Source organism: Engystomops pustulosus, chromosome 5 (genome assembly GCF_040894005.1).
Source record: "Engystomops pustulosus chromosome 5, aEngPut4.maternal, whole genome shotgun sequence".
NCBI classification, from domain to species: domain Eukaryota; kingdom Metazoa; phylum Chordata; class Amphibia; order Anura; family Leptodactylidae; genus Engystomops; species Engystomops pustulosus.
In genome coordinates, this window is record NC_092415.1 from 22,571,195 (window position 1) to 22,593,062 (window position 21,868).

The 21,868-nt window shown below is 40.2% G+C and overlaps 1 protein-coding gene across 2 annotated transcripts in view; it reads right to left on the bottom strand.

Moving 5' to 3' along the window:
- LOC140132490 (fibrocystin-L-like) overlaps positions 1-21,047 on the bottom strand; it is a 90,552-nt gene extending 69,505 nt beyond the window's left edge. Inside the window, exons 1-7 of one of the 2 annotated variants that reach the window (XM_072151318.1) lie at positions 20,984-21,047; positions 10,714-10,786; positions 8,533-8,613; positions 5,830-5,974; positions 5,027-5,135; positions 739-796; positions 7-100 (exon numbers count right to left, since the gene is read on the bottom strand). In XM_072151318.1, the coding sequence (XP_072007419.1) occupies positions 7-100; positions 739-796; positions 5,027-5,135; positions 5,830-5,974; positions 8,533-8,613; positions 10,714-10,765 (539 nt within the window). In that variant the 5' untranslated portion in view covers positions 10,766-10,786; positions 20,984-21,047. Of the gene's footprint in view, positions 1-6; positions 101-738; positions 797-5,026; positions 5,136-5,829; positions 5,975-8,532; positions 8,614-10,713; positions 10,787-14,787; positions 15,029-20,983 lie in introns of those variants that run through there. The other variant, XM_072151317.1, reaches the window with a different exon arrangement.
- Positions 21,048-21,868: the final 821 nt, after the last annotated feature.

Sequence of the window (21,868 nt, forward strand, 5' to 3'; positions counted from 1 at the left end):
ACTTACCTGAGAACTCTGACATTTTTTCCATTAGAACTTAAAGCGGTATTACTGCCGTAGACATCGGTGAAAATTTTCCCTGTGATTGTGATCAGAGAACCTGAAAAAGTGATACCAATAAAAGGGTTAAAAGGTTTTAAGGGTTCATCTGGGCTACAAATATTGATGATCTCTCCTAAGGATAGGTCCTTATATCAGATGGTGGGGGCGCAGCACCCAGCACCCCCACAGATCATCTGTAAGTGGAAAGTGGAACAGAAAGCAGACAGTGCCATTCTCTGTGTAGTGGTCACAAAAGGTTATTACAGATTAGCATCTATTCATTTAAATGGGAGCTAAACTGCAGTGACACAGTTTGGCCACTACACATAGAATGGCGCTGTCTGCTTCCTGCTCCATTCTCTATTTATCAACTACTGAGAGCAGATGATCTGTGTGGGTGCAGGGTGGGTGCAGGGTGTTGCTTGCAACGCACCAATCTGACATTATGGACCAATTCCATGGATAAATCAATTTTTTTTTCCCAGACCTCCCCTTAATGAAACATTTGCAGTACAAGTTTTATAGGGACAGAATTTGCCCTTAACAAGACTTTAGATGAACTATATTGATGTATTTATAGCTAAGGATGGATTGTAGATATTAAGTATATGTAGAAAATAGTTCTATATTTAAACATACAAACATTATACTATGTGAGAAATCAGAATACAATCGTGTAATAGTCACATTTTTTACCTGGACTCCCAGACACTGGTCCTATACTGTTAATCACTGGGGTGTAGTACACATGTGTCTATAATATAGAAGGAAACATATATGAAGTACAGGCAGTCCCCGAGTTACGTAGGAGGTTCTATAGGTTTGTTCTTAAGTTGAATTTGTATGTAAGTCGGAAGCGTATATATTATAATTGTAGCCCCAGCCAGAATGATTTTGGCCTCTGTGACAATAGGATTGAAAAATGTTGGATTGTGATAAGAACCAGGATTAACAATAAAGCTTCATTACAGACGCCTGTGATAACTGTTATAGCTGATTATTATAGCCTAAGGATAAAGTACAGTAAATTACCAACGTCCAGAGGTCTGTTTGTAACTAGGGGTCGTCTGTAAGTCGAGTGTTCTTAAGCAGGAGACCACTTGTACTATTTTATTTATGCAAAGTATCGGAAGTATTTTAAATATTGTCAAAATATAATACAAATCAGTATAGACAGGGAAATAACATTCCCAAACAAGCTGCCACAGCTATCTACCTCACTCCCATTGAACTTCAATTGAGAGCACAGTCAGTCGCCATTACGGTTAGAGCACACAGTCAGTCGCCATTACTGTTAGAGCACACAGTCAGTTGCCATTACTGTTAGAGCACACAGTCAGTCGCCATTACTGTTAGAGCACACAGTCAGTCGCCATTACTGTTAGAGCACACAGTCAGTCGCCATTACTGTTAGAGCACACAGTCAGTTGTCATTACTGTTAGAGCACACAGTCAGCCCCCATTACTGTTAGAGCACACAGTCAGTCCCCATTACTGTTAGAGCACACAGTCAGTCCCAATTACTGTTAGAGCACACAGTCAGTCGCCATTACTGTTATAGCACAAAGTCAGTCGCCATTACTGTTATAGCACAAAGTCAGTCGCCATTACTGTTAGAGCACACAGTCAGTTGCCATTACTGTTAGAGCACACAGTCAGTCCCCATTACTGTTAGAGCACACAGTCAGTCCCCATTACTGTTAGAGCACACAGTCAGTCCCCATTACTGTTAGAGCACACAGTCAGTCCCCATTACTGTTAGAGCACACAGTCAGTCCCCATTACTGTCAAGTACAAGCAGACAGCAAGATTAAGGTCCTTGTCTGAATAATACTGCCATACAATGTATATACAGTAAAAAGGTGATCTAGGTAAGAGGTATAGTCTTTTATGGTCCTGTTTTGTGATGATTTACAAGTTCCATTCCTAGCTTGGTCCTTAGAATCATGCAAGACTATATAGATCCTCCAGGAAAAGTTGTCCTCCGTTTTGTGGACCCTAAGACCAGCTCTGGTTCATAGTTTTGATTGAAACTCAAATGATTTCAGCTCTGAAGCCTGCAATGTTGTGAATGCAGCTCTGGCTGTAACTCAAGAAAGGTGATACATTACACAATTCCTTTCCCTGCTGCCCCTTTCCTGTAGCAAGGATCAAAGACAAACTGAATATACAGTATACTTAAAGGGCAACAAACTGGATATACAGTATACTTAAAAAAAGCAACAAACCTAGGTTGAGGTGACTGCAGTTGTATTCACACATAGGACATTCAGTGAAGACATAGTTATTTTTGTCTGTGCAAACAGAACTTTTAGCCTTTGGTTACACAATAGCGGGGTAAGGGTTAGACACCAGGGATCGGGGCAGAGCAACGTATAGTCTGCAGGATACAGATAAGCCACAATACTACCAGGTCTAGCCTAGTGTCTACAGGTTACGCTTCAGATACTTAGAATAGATGTGCTGTGTCTACAACTTGTCTGGAGCAGTATATATATATAGTGAGATAGGGCATGTAATACTGTCTGTGTTGTATGTATGAATCCTGTCCTAGAATAGACTACAAAGTCTGGTACTGCAGCTAAGGCTAGGACAGAGCGTTATGGATGTGCATATCCCCCCCCCCCAACTATGGGAGAAGACCATTCAGACAATTTCAATGGAAAGAGTCATAAACATTTGTGGTCGTCAAATGCATTTCCGTCGGGTTTCCCGAATTTTTGCGTTTTGCCCTGAATTGCTCCAGGTTTTTGGCGCACGCAATCGGATTGTGGCGCATTGGTGCCGGCTTTCATCGGCTTTCATGCAACACAAATTGGGGGGTGTGGCCGTCGGACAACCTGACTGATTCGGACAAACCGCTGAATTTAAAAATAAAATTGTGTCACAAGATCAGCACTTACATGCACCGGGAAGAAGAAGGTGAACTCCGGCGGACCTCAGCGGGGGAAGGGACAGGTGCAGGAAATTGGACGCACGATCTTAGTGAATCGCGGAGCTCCGAATCCTCGGCGGACATTCCGGATCGGCGGCGTCAACGGGACGGGTGAGTAAATGTGCCCCAATATGTGCATTTACGGTTCGGGTTTGGATGTATAACGTATAATGTTTCATGCTCCATTACATGGTCAACTTCTCTTCATTAGCCATGGATAGTTGCTAAGGGCATCAATTTACTGGATTTAGTGTTAGGCCGCCAATTGTCCGTGTTTGTGCCCGTGACTTCCAATAGAAGTCTATGGAAACGTGAAAACACGGATGATGCGCAGGTTTCATCCGCATGTGCTCTACTTTGATTTGTGGATCAGTTGACAGGTAACACAATCATGTGACCCTTCATGGAGTTGGGACATGTTAGTGACAGCCTTCTGTTTTTTTGTGTATGACATATGGATGACACAAAACCGGATCACAGATATGAGGGCAGAACGTGTTTGTGTGCAGGTAGATTTATGTTGCACCAGATTTACCAACAGGGGCAGTTTTATACAAAGTGAGGCCCTGGACAAAACTAAAATTGGGGCCCCAAAATAAAACACAGTAGTAGGTAAGTATCTGTAATATGGGGCTGTAGGAGGATGTTATAGGAGAGAGACAGATGATAGGGAGATGGATGATAGAAGGTAAATATGAAAGATGATAGAGATTTATAGATACAGAAATATAAAGTAGATTATATATAGATAGATTATAGATGATAGATAGATAGATAGATAGATAGATAGATAGATAGATAGATAGATAGATAGATAGATAGATACTTGAAAGTTCAGAGCAGCACCGCAATACTGGTGGCTGCAAAGTCCAGATGCTCTCTGGCACGAGAGCTTCAATAGTAAATTTTCAAAAAAACTGGCAGCACTCCAAGGTAGTCTCAAAAAGTGACGGGGTGTCTTTTATTCCATGTGCAACGTTTCAGCTCGCAAGGAGCCTTTGTCAATGCTTGACAAAGGCTCCTTGCGAGCTGAAACGTTGCACATGGAATAAAAGACACCTCGTCAATTTTTGAGACTACCTTGGAGTGCTGCCAGTTTTTTTGAAAATTTAGATAGATAGATAGATAGATAGATATTAGATAGATAGATAGATATTAGATAGATAGATAGATAGATAGGAGATAGATAGATAGATAGGAGATAGATAGATAGATAGATAGATAGATAGATAGATAGATAGATAGATAGATAGATAGATAGATAGGAGATAGATAGATAGATAGATAGATGATAGATAGGAGATAGATAGATAGATAGGAGATAGATAGATAGATATGAGATAGATAGATAGATATGAGATAGATAGATAGATATGAGATAGATAGATAGATAGATAGATAGATAGATATGAGATAGATAGATAGATATGAGATAGATAGATAGATAGATAGATATGAGATAGATAGATAGATAGATATGAGATAGATAGATAGATAGATATGAGATAGATAGGAGATAGATAGATAGATAGGAGATAGATAGATAGATAGGAGATAGATAGATAGATATGAGATAGATAGATAGATAGATAGATAGATAGATAGGAGATAGATAGATAGATAGATAGATAGGAGATAGATAGATAGATAGATAGATAGATAGGAGATAGATAGATAGATATGAGATAGATAGATAGATAGATATGAGATAGATAGATAGATAGATATGAGATAGATAGATAGATAGATATGAGATAGATAGATAGATAGATAGGAGATAGATAGATAGATAGATAGGAGATAGATAGATAGATATGAGATAGATAGATAGATAGATATGAGATAGATAGATAGATAGATATGAGATAGATAGATAGATATGAGATAGATAGATAGATAGATAGATAGATAGATAGATAGATAGATAGGAGATAGATACAGTAAGAAATGATCCAAGCAGGACTATCAGCACAATCTCCTTGTGGAGATTTCAAATCTGGGAAGTGTCGGACAAGGTAGGTTATATTTTCCACCATTGTGTTTGCTTACCTGAAACATACACCACCAGTACTGGGAATGTCCATCGCAGATGTTACTTCTGTCCACAGGAACACCATCAACGCTGACCCTCACCATGTAATAATCTGCTGGCATGGCTCTGCAATACAGAAAATCTATTATTGTCATGTAGGTATTTTCATGTCTTATGTGCATGAGGACGGCCATTATTTGTGCATGATCATTTTTTATCTGGTCCATGAAAAGAACCACATGTGTCTGGCCTCCTAGTATCTCTAACTACGGTTATTAAAATTCTCCATCTTTTATGCATCCACACCTTTCAACAATCATCTTTCAATATAATACTGGTCCAGTGTGTACATGAAGTATGATGCAGCTTATATGATCTAGATGCTGCGTTGACTCACTGCCCTCCCCCCTCCCCTCTGGATAGACTAATATGTAGTCTGATACCTCGGCAAGCTTCTATCCATTTTGCTATCTGATTGAAATCATCAGAGATTTTGGTTTGAAACTCATTTCAAACTCAACGGGAATGAGAAGAAGTAGATGTGAGAGTGGGACTAGCTTTTTGTAAAGTTTCTTGTAAGTCATTGACTATTAAAATCTTCTGAGACATCAATATCTTGTTACTTGGAGGGTCTGAAGGTGAAGAGAACTGGATGATGAATATAAGCGAAGGACCTCAATGACAGACGGTCTCCGGAACTGAGTTGCAAATTGGCCGCACCTATCCCAAACCACCCGGAGCATAGCACATGTCCCAAAATGAAGACATAGGTGGGCATCAGCTAGGTCACTACGTACACCTAGGTTAAGGGGCGGAGTACCTGGTGTAGCAGGTGATCTGGGTGGCATGACTGGCATCTTTCTCAACATCACATGGGATTGAAAGGGTGGATGACACCAGCTGCACGCTGTTCCCCAGGTTGGTGTTTCCATCTCCATAGTTGAACTGATTGGCTTCTGCAAACCCTACAAAGCACAAAGAGACAAGCTAATAACCCAAGAGGTCGCTGTATGGAAATCAACATATACACGTAGACATTACAGCAATATATATCATACTGAGACAGAGAATGATGAGATAATGAGATGCGGAGGCTGCATGTTGTAGTTGATGCGCCATTTATAAGAGGCGAGCCTATTTATTCCATCTTCTGTTTTGATAGGATTCCCTTAAAGGGGTTTCCCCACCTGGAACATTATAGCACCATGATAGCTACAAGCCTATATAGAGAATGGGGGTACAGGGAGCAGTGTGCCCTAAGCTGTGTCAGCATCTAGACAATGCCAATACAATGCATTGGGGGGAGTAGACACAACTTTTCTTAGACCCTAAATGAAGATAAATGGTGGGGACTGTTGTATATACGAGTGGGGATATGAGCTGGACAGGGGTTTATGTTTAGGACAGAGTGAGGTTTGGGGGGGATTACTATTAATGGCCTATGATTAGACTATATCATGAATAGCAGAATGCTGGGGGTCCAACATCAGACACCCCCAGGGGAGGTAAAAGCAACCGGCTCCTTCTATTGTGACTTTGCTCGACTTCCTTTTCATATTTTAAATCTGTTAATGATGAAAGTAAAATTATACTGAACTTTCTAAATATCTCAGTTACAAGAACGTTCCATGCGTTCACATAGAATGATATCAACGAGATGGAACGTTCCATGCGTTCACATAGAATGATATCAACAAGATGGAACGTTCCATGGAAAGCGGCGTCTCTGCTCCTCTGTGATCAGGGCTTGTTAAATATCATTTCATATCGCCTCGGCCTCTTCTGTAAAGGGCTGCGGCCGGAGGCTTCCTGTGCTGCTGTATGTAGTGTCACTATCGCACAGCCACGGCTTATCTCTACTTCCATATGGAGCCTGGAGAGAAGTGATCTATCAACATACAGAGAAACAAATACAGATGTTTTCCCATGAACTGAACTGTACGTTCTGTCCGGAGTGGATTACATTAATATAAAGACGCCTGTTTGTATCTTGCGCATAGATGTAGGTAGTAGGGGATGAGCCTGAGTACTAGTCTTACAAATAGTAGGGCGTCCCATGTCAAAGATCTGAGTAGTTATCTGAGCACTTTTTTACAAGTCTCAAACAATTCCATTCCCTACTCCAAAGCATTTACAGATTAACCTGGGAAAAGTAAATAATAGAGGCCTAAAAAGCCTGTGTGGATCACATTTATAATCTATTCAGTTCATATAATTTAGCATAAGGTATGTATTGTATGTGCAGTCTGTGAATGTTATATGGGGAATCATTATTGTTATTAGATCAGGGTCAGGAAGTCAGAGTTTTCCTTACAGAGACTTTGCCGATTAAGGCTGCCTTGCAGGCTTGTGGAGACTTATAGCCATTGATGCTCCACTATCGGATTCTGGGAATTATGTAAATATGTTTTCCAGGATGGGATAAGGAAAACAATGCCTCTAAGCTATCTTGTAAGGGAGCCCCCTTAAAAGGGTTGTCCGAGCGCGTAAAAAAAAAACCATTGGTTGCCAAGAGGGTGCTGGTTCTCTTGAATTTGTGCCCTGTGTAAACAAACAGGGGCACAGAAGCCATGCTGCATTCAGCTTCCGGACGGTCAAGAAGTAAGAGCTCACCTTACGGAAATCTACCATGAATATCCATCATGATAAACCAGGGACACTTACTCATAGATCCAGGCACCGGAACTGTGGTATCTTCTTATACTTGTTATCTATCCATATACCTTCTAGAATCAATTTTTTAAAGTATGTTAATGAGCCAGAAGAGCTCTGGGGCTCAGAGACCATCCGTGCTGTAGCTTCCCAGGCTGTTACACTGTCTCACCCTCCCCCTGCTCCCTCAGCGCTTTTCCCCACCCTCTGCCTGCTGTAATTTGAGGGAATTAAAGTGTGAGGGAAGAAGTTCTCCTGCAAAGTGTAACACCCTCTGAAGCTACAGCACAGAGAGGCTCAGGTAACACCCCCCTAGAGCCCTTCAGGTGCTTTAGCATAATCATAAAATTTGATTTTAGAAGGAAGGAGGCCATGGATATCAAATATAAGAAAATTACCAAAGCCACTGTGCTTGGATCTATGAGTAATGTCCCTGGTTTATCAGGATTTATTTTGATGGTAGATTTCCTGTAATACATGGGTCCCATTATTTAAAAAAAAAAATAACATTGGGACCCCCACCCATCCATGTCACATGTCATGGGGGTCTAAAATGCTACAAATTAAAAAAGTACATAAAACCTAAGAATAAACTCATCAGTTTTTTGTATGTGCCAACAAGGGGCAGAGACTTCCCAGAGATAAGGTGCAATGGAAAGACTTTTGTGTGTTTTTTAGCACAACCTGACTCACAGCAACTCATGTAATAAACTGCTGGAATAACTGGGCTGCGAGTAGGAAGCTGCTGCTCCAGACAGTTGTCTTACCGCCAGACACACAAGGAATGGGACGCAATTGAGCTTCTAGGACACATAAAAAAGAATTTTTGTTGTGTATATATTTCTCAGTATAGTTGTTAAAATTCACCCACCTTGTCCTTTGATTGTAATTCTTGTTGCCCCATTCACGCTGCCTTGATTTGGTATAATCTGGGTGACTATGACTTGTCCATCTGCAAAGAAATTCCACAATATGTGAATGGATGTTTAATAATAATAATTCTTTATTTATATAGCGCACACAGATTACACAGCGCTGTGCAGAGTTTACCAAATTAGTCCCTGTCCCCAATGGGACTCACAATCTAATCAACCTACCAGTATGTTTTGGAGTGTGGGAGGAAACCAGAAAACCCGGAGGAAACCCATGCAAACACAGAGAGAACATCCAAACTCTTTGCAGATGTTGACCCTGGGACCCCAGCACTGCAAGACTGTAATGTTAACCACTAAGCCACCGTGCTGCCTCATGTTTAGTGCATTAATAACCAGCTTTTCAGCCAGAACTGATGAAGGGTTCGCGAAACCTGTAACATGTTTTTGGTTTTTCATTGTGTTGGTGCACTTGGTATTTCATAACGTTGTAGAGTACAGGATATTCGGAGATCTCCAGTATCGACAATGGCCTCCCTGCCCCTGTTACACCATGAATCTCTATGGCTCCAAAAATCAACAATAACCTACTATTTCCTTTAATCCTAGAATTTGTTTCTATTCTTTGTATTGTTCTGATCATGTACAATGTATTAGTTCTACTTATTTATAACAAATAAACATATTGGAACCTAAAAACCGGCTTTTCTTGTTGTACATGTTATGTTTTATCTTTCTGTCTGACCTGAAGAGAATTTTACATGTTGTTGATACATTTATTTTGCTATAACCAGTCCTACTACAGATTAGGTTTGTTTATGGAGAAATTCTCTGGTAAAGGTCAGTGTTTGTCTTTTGGATACGATGAAATCTTCAAACCTGAAGATCTGCGGGGGGTCTGACATCCGGCAACCCCAATGAATGATCAGTCTTTGAAGGCTGTGCTCACATGTACATAATATTTACATGAAGTTTATATAAACATTTTGTCAACGCAATGTTAATACATTGTTAACACTATTTTACGAGAATTTTACTATTTTCCCTCTCTATATAGGAACATAGCGCATGGCGCCGTAATCCGAGAAAAGAAAGGACATGTCTGTACCGCTCCCATACAGCGCCGTGCGTCCATTGCCGTCTATGGGGGACGTATATATGCTGTATATATGTAGGCCCTATATACGTCACCCATATGGCAGTGTGAATGCAGCCTACATTCCCACTACAGTATGGGGGACGTATATGCAGCCGATATATGTCCCCCATACATTTCTATGGGCTCACGGCGCCCTATGGGAGCGGTACGGTGCAACACACGTGCCGCACCGTACCACTCCGTAGCCCGGGAAAAGATAGGACATGTCCTATCTTTTCCCGTATTACTGCGCTGCGGCCATACATCGCTATGGAGAGGGGCGCGGGTGAGCTGCGCTCACCTCCTCCTCCTCTCCCCGTGCTGCCGTGTGCCCGCCGTGCTACGGAGCGGCGGGCTCACGGCAGTGTGAAGTCACATCCATCAGTCACATAGAATCTGCACAATGTTTGGTACCCGATTGAGCGATTTTTTTTTTTTAGGAATCTTGGATAATCATTCAAATGGTCCATGCAGGCAGAGCATCCGTAAGACCAACTAGGTTCGGTGAAGCCTCTCTTGCCCAGTTTCATCGGAGGAGTGGGGAACAGACAACCAAGGCTAAAGTGGGAGGCAGGCAAGGGTTAGAGTAGGCAAGAGAAGGTTCGCTGAACCTGATAGACAGCAAAATACTCCATGGAATCTAAAGAGAAATCTTAGATTTCAAGCCACAGATTTTCTCAAGAAGGACATAATGACAGAAGAATAGAGGATGATGGGACTCTCAGCGATCAGGAGAATGGACCCCTCCCCCATGATCACGACAACGAGGGTCTAGTTCTCCAGAGAGCATCAGGACGAGCATGCACGGCAATGTCACTGCATTCAGTACTATGGGATCGTCCCAAATTACTAAGAACATCTCCCAGGTTTCTATGCGAGTGCTGGAGATATCTGAGCAATTTCTGACACTCCATATTATTGAATAGAGCAAAAGGACACAATCATTGGGGGATCATTCTCGTGACCATGGAGGTGCACATTTTATGTGATAAGTGTCTGCCAGGAAAATTGAAGGATTCTTATCTCCTTGTGATGTACTTACCTGTGATATGAACTGACGAGACACAGAGGAGGAGAATTACTGCTGGATACATGGCGCCCGCCACCAGCCGGGGCTGCAGAGACAATATGGAAACAAGGAGGTGTTACTAACAGTGTACTTACTAGAAGATGGACACAGGTTCAGTATTACATGTAATAGACCGCACAGTATTAGGACCAGAATTAAATACATAGCAGACAAGTCAGGCTTAGTCTATGGGGGACATTAATCATAGTCTGTTAGACTGTTTTGAGCGTCTTTTAGCGCTAAAATCTGGCGCATCTCGTTAATTTGGAGCATTTATGTGCCATTTTCTGGCGCACAGCAAAGTTCGGCACTTAGTGGTTTTGAGTCCCTGCGCCTTATCTGACATAGTGAGTGCCTCCTATACAGACATTTGCACGGGATCTATCACAAAATTGCGCCTAAAAAGGCGCAAAAAAAGGCGCAAAAATGCACCTCCTCTGAGCAGCTGCACTTCCAAAAAACTTCCCTTTTCATTACTAAAAACATACATTTTAGGTTCCCAAATGAAGAATAACCTCTATGCAACATGGAAAATACTTCGGAGCAGTTTTAAAATGTAGAATTTCTCCAGTAACGACTTCATCATTGTCTATGGGATCATCTCTGGGAGTGATTATTGTCCTATTGTACAGATCTGAGAATATTATCAGACTCCATTTACTGTAAATTATAATAAAAAAGGAAAAGACTCATTTCAGCAAGAATTTTTTTTTTTTTCACATCTCTGTAACTTTTAGTCCCTGCAGTTACATCACAATGATAGTTTTGGAGCAGAGATGAAGCCCTGAACGTTCTGTCACATTTTCTCAGTCTCCTTTCATTATTGCTGACAAATGAGATCTAACAATTTGCGACAAATTAGGCGCAAATTTAGGCGCAAATGAATCGGACATGCGACAATTCCAAAGTGCATTTACTAAGGCAGAACTAGATCCATCATAGATCAGGAGCCAAAAAGAAGAGCAAACCAGGCGCAAAAACAGGCGAACCTGAGACCCCCTATGATTAATGTCCCCCATAGTGTTAGACTTAAAGGACACCTATCACCAGGATGAAGGATAGTAAACCAAGTGCGCTGGCATACTGGTGTGTGCTTCTTCTGGCAGGATCAGCACTTCTTTTAGCTCCCTTTGCCCTGTTTTTAAAAAAAAATGGATTTTAAACTTATGCAAATTAGCCTGAGGGTCTCCGGGCTCCATAGGTTTTAATGCAGCTTGGAGCCCCTCAGGCTCTTATGCATAAAATTTAAAGCCTTTTAATCTTTAAAACAGGGACATGAGAATTTTAAAGAAAAGTGGATCCTACCAGAAGGGGCACTCGCTAGTATGTAAGTGTACTTGGTACACAATCCTTCATCCTGGTGGCAGTTGTCCTATCTATCTATATACAGGCAGTACCTGGGTTACATACAAGATAGGTTCCATAGGTTTGTTCTTAAATGGAATTTGCATGCAAGTCGAAACTGTATATTTTCAATTTTTTTTTTGCTGTAATGGGAGCAAGGATTATCCCTAAAGCTTCATTACAGACACCTTACAGCTGATCATTGCAGTCTGGGAATATAGTAACATCCAGAGACTTCACCAGAGGTCACAGTGGGCAGAGGGGACCGTCTTTAACCAGGGGTTGTCTGTAAGTCGGATGTCCTTAAGTAGGGGACTACCTGTATATGATTATATGTTAATTTAGCGATCTCCTGAAGTATGATACAAGCTCTTTGTACACTGCACCGGCATAGAGGAGCCAACCCCTAGACATAGCGCTGCGTCCAGGATGTGGCCTTAAGATAAATATCACTAAGAAACACGTAGAATTACAGGATTTACATCAGTCTCTAAACAGGGATATCCTTAAACTCCACTTACAACCTAAACTCTCATATAAGACGACAGTAATTCCCATAGTATTGCATCACGTCCCCTGAATCAAATTACGTTTCTGCTTAAATCACTTTTTCTTGTTATCTTATCTCAAAATCAACTTTCACAATTTTTAAATTATGCTAATGAGCCAGCTATGAGGGTGTTACCAAAGGCCCTCTATGCTGTAGCTTCACAGGTTGTTACACTTCCCCCCTCCCACTGCGTGAAATTACAGTAGACAGAGGGCAAAGTGTTGAGTAAGTAGGGGAAAGGGAGACCGTGTAATAGCCTGTGAAGCTACAGCACGGAGGGGCTCTTGTAACACCCCCCAGAGTCCTTCTGGGTCATTAGCATAATAATAAGTTATAAATTACAGCACAATGTTTTTCACAGAGCTATTTATTGTCAAATAAGGGAACCTTCTTTTTTGTGACAACAAAAAAATTGATGGGCCATGAAGAATGTATGAACCAGAGAAGGTCACACACAGAAAAATGGATTGAAAAACAGTCGGAAAACAATCCATATTTAATTGTCCGTAATACAATTCCCGTCTGCATACGTATTTTGCATGGAAGCTAAGACCTATGTTCACAGAACAGGTCCCTTAATCTGAATATTACAGTACTTTCACCTGGAACTGGCCTAAAGCTGTAACCCCCTGAAATATGCCACATTAAGGGCCGTTTCAGACCAGTGTGGTCCGTCCATGATTCACAGGACATGCAGTCTCCTGTTTCACAAACCGACCACAGCGAAGGGGACAGGATATAGGGATATAAAATAGAGAGAGTCCCTGCTTCCCCACAAAACCACAGCATCTAACTGTTATCATGATAACAGAAGGGAAGCAGGGACTCCTTGTATCATGTATCACTATGATGTCCGGAGTCCTGTCCTCTGCACTGTGGTCAATCCGTAAAATCCAGAGCGGCCAGAGGGGGTGTAATTGCTGTGGATAATTTGCTGTCATTTCCTAACCATCTGCTAACACAATGCAGTTTACATGCAGTGCAGGATGGATGGGATTTTCACCCAGAAACATGTTGTGTAAAATATCTGCAAAGCAAAAGTTAAGTGAGCTATGTCAGGTTACGTACAAGATAGGTTTGTACTTAAGTTGAATTTGTATGTAAGTCGAAACTGTATATTTTATAATTGTAGATCCAGACGAAAATTTTTTTTGCCCCAGTGACAATTGGAGTTTCAAAATTTTTTGTGCTGTAATTGGACCAATAAAGCTTACAGCGGATCATTGCAGCCTGGGAATATAGTAAAGCATCCAGAGAGCTTCACCAGTGGGCAGAGGGGACCGTCTTTAACTAATGGTCGTCTGTAAGTCGGGTGTATTTGTAAATGTAGCAAAATTGTAAAAAAAAAAAAGTTGTAGAACTTCTCATTAATACTTTTAAATAAACCATCTTCTAAAGAACCTCATACAGGCAGTCCCCGGGTTACATACAAGATAGGGTCTGTAGGTTTGTTCTTAAGTTGAATTTGTATGTAAGTCGGAACTGTATATTTTATCAATGTAATCCCAGACAGAACTTTTTTGGTCTCTGTTGGATTGTCATAAGAATCAATATTAACACTAAAGCTTCATTACAGACACGTGTGATATCTGTTACAGCTGGTTATGGTAGCCTAGGACTAAAGTATAGATATTTACCAATATCCAGAGGTCCGTTTGTAACTAGGGGTCGTCTGTAAGTTGAGTGTTCTTAAGTAGGGGGCCGCCTGTATAGTTCCTATAGTCCTGAGCTTTCAATCAGGATCCTGGACGATGCATTTTACCTGAACTGATACATTGTAGCAAAGTGTAACAGCAGGAGGTTTGTTCTGATATACAATTGTTTCAACCAAAGATATCTAGTATATCTGCATTAGGTCCATACACTTTTTAATCCTCAACAGAGATCTTCTGTCCACTAGATAGGGAATAACTTATCAGTGGGGGTCCCACAACTAGGACTGGAACTGGTCACCAGCAAACTAATGGAGAGGCTACAGTACTTGGCTATCCCTTGCACAGGCTAAACCAGCCCTTCCATATTCAGGGGATACAGGGAACCCCCATTCACATGACCAGTAGGGAAACCCCCAATAATTACCCCTTTAACACCATTGGACTGAGAAGTGGTCCTATATATATTACATATACTCTTCCTCTAGGATGTTCTCCTACCTTCCTTCCCAATGCAACGTTTTCCTTAATCCTTAGATGGATCTTCAATGATTATTTGTTCCTTGAGTTTCTGAATTTCGCTCTACCAGGTTCATAAACAAATCTGCCTCCTGACATCCAATACAAATGTCATTGTATCACCGGTACATCCCGAAGAATCCATTCACATAATCCGCTCTTCATCGCTTCCATGACAGGTTCCCATCCTCAGGACAGATACAAAGTGGAAACTTCTGCTCCTCTCTGTTTTATCTGAATGTTCCGAGAACCTGTGGAAGATCTTTCAGTTGTGTGAGGTCATGTTTAGCTTTCCTGAGCTTCCCCCCTAGTGGTGGAAAAGTATCACTACAGGTTTAGATAGAGGAACCTGTTTTTTCTCCAAAATATGAGTCACAAGTGGGTCCACTCATCCCTACTGACTATTATATCCTGAAACTGGCAATCTAAACAGATTTTAGTGTGTGATGAGAATTACAGTATATTGTGCGGTCATCAATACACAGGCTCAGCTCCAGGTTTCAGTAGGCCCCTTGGCGACAGAGCCTCAGTGGGCCCATTTGCCAGCATTAAAAATTCAAAAACTATAACAGTCTCCTGTTCCCTAAATATTCCCTAGTTTATCATCACAATCAGCCCTCTCATGTAATCCCCCTCACACTCTATGGATTTATTAGATACAGCCCCCCTGACCCAAATGAATTCCTTATGTACAGCCTTATGTAGCCCCCCCAGTTGCTCTGGGCCACAGCACTTGCCCAGGTATACCCAGAGCTAGCGCCGGCCCTGGCAATACAGAACCTATCCAAATGTACGTGTGTATTAAGCCTATTAAACTACTACCCCCCTCAGGTAGAGTATGACATGTTCTTTCCAGAATTCCCTCTTTTGTGTGAAATTTCATCCATTTACCTACAAAAAAATGTCATCCAAAGTAATGTGACAATGAGCTGAAAAGCATAGACACACGAGCTTGTAATAGGGAGTCCAGCTGGATTCCTGGCTCATACTGGACAGTAGGGTTTGTACTGAGGGGTGGAGGGGATTTGGGATAATTACCTCACTAAGGATTAGTCAAGGGAACCTGTGATTTAGTGTAGATTATGGAAAGCTTCAGTAAGTGATGGGGCGGAGACTGCAGGGGATAAGAGGAAGAAAGTACAGAAAGAAGATGTGATCCCACGTGTAGCTGTACAGCGGCACAGCAAGACCAGGGCCACATTCCCCCATAGTGCATCCTATGCAAAAAATAATGGAAATAATGCATCTTCTGTAAAATAATATCTTATTCACGTAACCAGACAGTGGTTTGAAGAGGTGTCGGACTGACCCACCAGAGGTTCCTCTAGTTATCTTTTGGGTCATCCTGCGGACAATAATCTAATACTGGACCCTAGAGATACAGCAGAAGAAAACACAAGCTGGAGGATAATAAAGTCTATTTCCTAGTACAGGCAGCCCCTACTTAAGGACAATCGACTTACAGACGACCTCTAGTTACAGACAGACCCACTGTGACCTCTGGTGAAGTCTCTGGATGTTACTATAGTCCCAGGCTGCAATGATCAGCTGTAAGGTGTCTGTAATGAAGCTTTACTGATAATCCTTAGCCCCATTACAGCAAAACATTTTGAAACTCCAATTGTCACAGGGGCAAAATAATTTTTTTTTTTAATAAAATATACAGTTTCCACTTACATACAAATTCAACTTAAGAACAAACCTCCGGACCCTATCTTGTAAGAAACCAGGGACTGCCTGTATTTGATGGAGTGTGGGCCCCCGTGATCATTTTTATCTGTTGGGCCGACACTGACGACCCGTCTCGTCCCTGTCCAGCCCCAGAATCTTCCTCTACATCTCAGTCTAATTTCTTTCCCTCCGGTTTAGCCAGAGGGCTATCTAGAAGGAAACTAGAGCAAATGGAGGAGACTGGTACCAGATCATAACAAGAGCCGATGTTTATCACTAGGGTGGCCCTAAAAATTATTTTGCTTGGAACCCCAAAATGCTCCAAACCCAAGCACAGGCCATGAGTTTCCACCTAATAGATGGATGTCATAGTGTACACAGTGTTGTGCTCAACCAAGGGACCCATGACCGCCCAAACCACCTACCAAATGTTATACTGAGAAGGACCTTCATCCATGAAATAAATCCACATACATCTGATCCTGCTCTCACTACACATGTATACAAGATCCATTTCAGGACCTTTGAAGGTCCTCCAAAGGTCCTGAATCCACAGATTCAAAGCCATCAGAAAGGATATATCCTCCATTCCCCAAAAAGCTTTATTCTAGTACCATATGTAGGACGTGATTCCAGACTTGTAGAGACTATAATATCCATACAGCCCAGGGCCCATGTCTTAAACAGTCCCTGATAATAATATTTTGGTTACAAGCAGGGATGAGTAGACCCGTTCAAGTTCCAGTAAGGACGAGGGGACCCATTCAACTTCAAGAACCTGAAAGCTCTGTACCAGATTTTGTTTCTTACAAGGTGTCCCACTATAAGGACCAACAGTAATAAGTCAAGGGATGCTTGATAAAAAGTGTTCAATTGTCCTGCAGCACTCCCAGAGGAGAAATGAAGAATTGCACAGTCTACAGTTATGTGTCTAATGTTGAGACCTCCAGAAGACAAAGACTCCCTTTGTAGCCGCTCTTTTTTCTGGTGCTGAAGAGACGGACTCCTCTCTACTAACACAGATCAGTAGTGAATAAAATAATAATAAAACAATTGGAATCGTTGTAGATAAACTGAACGTTTCAAAGAAACTAATCAGAGGTCAGATTGACTTGGGTGGAAAGGTCAGTTAATTAGTCGCATCCTTGGCAACCAAACAGACATCGCTACAAACAAAGGAGATTATTAAGAGTCTCCGACTCACGGGTCTGCGGGCAAACAACAGCGACCCAAGCAACAAGCATCAAAGCCCTAGGTATATATGTAAGGGCTCATTCACAGAGGGTTTTTTTAGTGTTTGAAAGATGCTTGTAAACTTTTTATAAACTTTTTTTTATTTTGCAGATTTTATTCCTGTCCTATACTAAAACCTATGAAAAAATATGGCAAAAAATGACATATTATGTTACGAAAAAAACTATCCCTGACCCCAAAAAGGTCCATCTTTTTGTTGCACATATTGGGGGTCATTTACTAAGGGACCGATTCGCGTTTTCCCGACGTGTTACCCGAATATTTCCGATTTGCGGCGATTTCCCCTGAATTGCCCCGGGATTTTGGCGCACGTGATCGGATTGTGGCGCATCGGCGCTGGCATGCACGCAATGGAAATTGGGGGGCGTGGCCAAACGAAAACCCGACGGATTTGGAAAAACCGGCGCATTTTTTAAAAAAAATGTGTCGCGGAGCTTGCACTTACCTTCACTCAGCCCTGCTCGGTGTATTCCAGTACGTTCTGGGGAACTTCAGTGCAGCAGCGCCACCTGGTGGACGTCGGAGGAACTGCCTTAATAAATCCCGCCGGACCCAAATCCAGCGCAGAGAACGCGCCGCTGGATCGCGAATGGACCGGGTAAGTAAATCTGCCCCATTACATACATAAAGTTAAAATTTTACGTAAAACGAAACAAACAGAAACATCGACCAACAAGAAAACCCCACAAAATGTGTTTATGTGTAGCAAACCTAATCCTTGATAATTTAGTAAAATATAAAATCACTTGTATTCAGACTAATAATCCAGAATATCTGATCACCTGTGGAATTAATCACTCATTAGTGTCAGAGTAAAGGAGATAAGTACAGTATAAACTGCACCAAAATGTGTTACTTATTTCTCTGTCCTCCTGGAGGTAATACAGAGAATAACACAAACAGAAACATAACAAACAGCAAAACGCAATGCAAATTCTTAACAAAAATGTATAAATTGAAAACATAATTTTTGTCTGTTCCCTGATGACGCCCATTTCTTCCTGGTTACTTCTATAACATCAACATATTCGGCAGCAATGTACACAGATTCCCATCACTCATCTCATTCCCCTATGTCACACGCTAACGGAAAATAAGTGAACCCATCAATATGAGGTATGAGGAGGTACAGGCAGCCGTCCAGATCTATCTATCTACATATCTATCCATCTTTCTATCTAATATCTCTATCAATCTTTATCTCTCTATTTTTATCTAGATAATATATCATTATCTTCCTTACGCAGGAAAGTCCAAACCCAACCATACAAGACATCCAAATAATAATTTTTTGGTCTGTTTTCAGCTTGAAAAAGGTCTTAACACATCGAAACGTAGCATTGAAATAATTTCACCTCTGTGATCACAACTTCTTGGACATGGAATTGCTGCCTCCTTTATGTTTGGATATCTATCTATCTATCTATCTATCTATCTATCTATCTATCTATTTATATCTATCTATCTATCTCATATCTATCTATCTATCCATCTATCTATCTATCTATCTATCTATATATCTATCTCATATCTATCTATCTATCTATCTATCTATCTATCTCATATCTATCTATCTATTATATCTATCTATCTAATATCTATCTATCTATCTATCTATCTATCTATCTATCTATCTATCTATTTATATCTATCTATCTATCTCATATCTATCTATCTATCCATCTATCTATCTATCTATCTATCTATCTATCTATATATCTATCTCATATCTATCTATCTATCTATCTATCTCATATCTATCTATCTATTATATCTATCTATCTAATATCTATCTATCTATCTATCTATCTATCTATCTATCTATCTATCTATCTATTTATATCTATCTATCTATCTCATATCTATCTATCTATCCATCTATCTATATATCTATCTCATATCTATCTATCTATCTATCTATCTCATATCTATCTATCTATTATACCTATCTATCTAATATCTATCTATCTATCTATCTATCTATCTATCTATCTATCATCTATCTATCTATCTATCTATCTATCTATCTCATATCTATCTATCTATTATATCTATCTATCTATTATCTATCTATCTATCTATCTCATATCTATCTATCTATCATCTATCTATCTCATATCTATCTTTCTATCTATCTATCTATCTATCTATCTATCTATCTATCTATCGATCTCATATCTATCTATCTATCTATCTATCTATCTATCTCATATCTATCTATCTATCTATCCATCTATCTATTATATCTATCTATCTATGTATCTATCTCATATCTATATATCTATCTATCTATCTCATATCTATCTATCTATCTATCTATCTATCTATCTATCTCATATCTATCTATCTATCTATCTATCTATCTATCTCTCTATCTCATATCTATCTATCTCATATCTATCCATCTATCTATTGTATCTCTCTATCTATCTATCTATCTATCTATCTATCGATCTCATATCTAACTATCTCATATCTATCTATCTCATATCTAACTATCTATCTTATATCTATCTCATATCTATCTATCTATCTATCTATTATCTATCTATCTATCTATCTATCTATCTATCTATCTCATATCTAACTATCTATCTCAAATCTATCTATCTATCTATCTATCTATCTATCTATCTCCTATCTATCTATCGATCTCATATCTATCTATCTATCTATCTATCTATCTATCTATCTCATATCTATCTATCTATCCATCTATCTATTATATCTATCTATCTATGTATCTATCTCATATCTATCTATCTATCTATCTATCTATCTATCTATCTATCTATCTATCTATCTATCTCATATCTATATATCTATCTATCTATCTCATATCTATCTATCTATCTATCTATCTATCTCATATCTATCTATCTATCTATCTATCTATCTATCTATCTATCTATTATATCTATCTATCTCATACCTATCCATCTATCTATTGTATCTCTCTATCTATCTATCTATCTATCTATCTATCGATCTCATATCTAACTATCTCATATCTATCTATCTCATATCTAACTATCTATCTCATATCTATCTCATATCTATCTATCTATCTATTATCTATCTATCTATCTATCTATCTATCTATCTCATATCTAACTATCTATCTCATATCTATCTATCTATCTATCATCAATCTATCTATCCATTTATCTGTTATTTATCAGCATATATCTATATCACATGCCATCAGCATCTCCCTGTGTAATGACCTGGCTGCAGGTTCCTCCTCCCTTACCTGGCTGTGGCTGTGTATAGGAGAGCAGACGCTGCGGTTCCTGGAGGTGACAGGTGAGTGTCCTCTCTGCTCACAGACTCCTTTACTTCACCACTTTCCTCTCTGTATTTATACGGCATCTCCCCGTGGTAACTGACACAATGACCGCTTCATGTCACTCCAGGAATTTGTCATTGTCACGGTGGGGTGACGTCTACCTGCTGATGTTCTTGTCAGAAACTTACAATTAACTTTGAAGCGACGAGTCTTCTCATTAGACAATGACCACTTAAGGAGGACAAAACCTTAACACTTCAACAAGTCTTCTCTTACCCAGTAATACCATCAATGTCAGTGTGTAACATGGTGGAATTATATACGTGTAACATCACAGTCTGTCGGGCCATACAGGGGGATATCTAAAGACGGGGGGGGCAAGGGTTGCTGTCGTGGTTGGAAGAACCAGAGAGGTTCCGAAAAGGTCTTATTTTACCATACGAGAAAACCAGTATAACAAATAATGGCCCAAATATCTGAAAACTGGTGCCATCTGCCTATGCAACATTATGGGGGTCATTACTTTTATTTCCCTCTTCTCTTTGCCCTTTTTGCGCCTTTTGTGAGTCTATTTTTTTGCACCTCATTTGTCTTTGTCGTTTTGGCTCTTTGTCAAATGCAAGGTTTTTTTTAGCCTTATTAGGCGCAAATTTTAACAAAGGTGCAATTTTTTGCACAATTCATACCATTGCGTTTCCTAGGCATGGTCAGGACTGGCGTGTTATTGGGCGATTATTTGCACCCATATAGGCACAAATCAATGTTAAATAAGGCGCAAATATCTGTAAAAAGGTGCAATGTAATGACAAATAGTGTGCAACAACACACAATGGTGACATGGCGAATTGA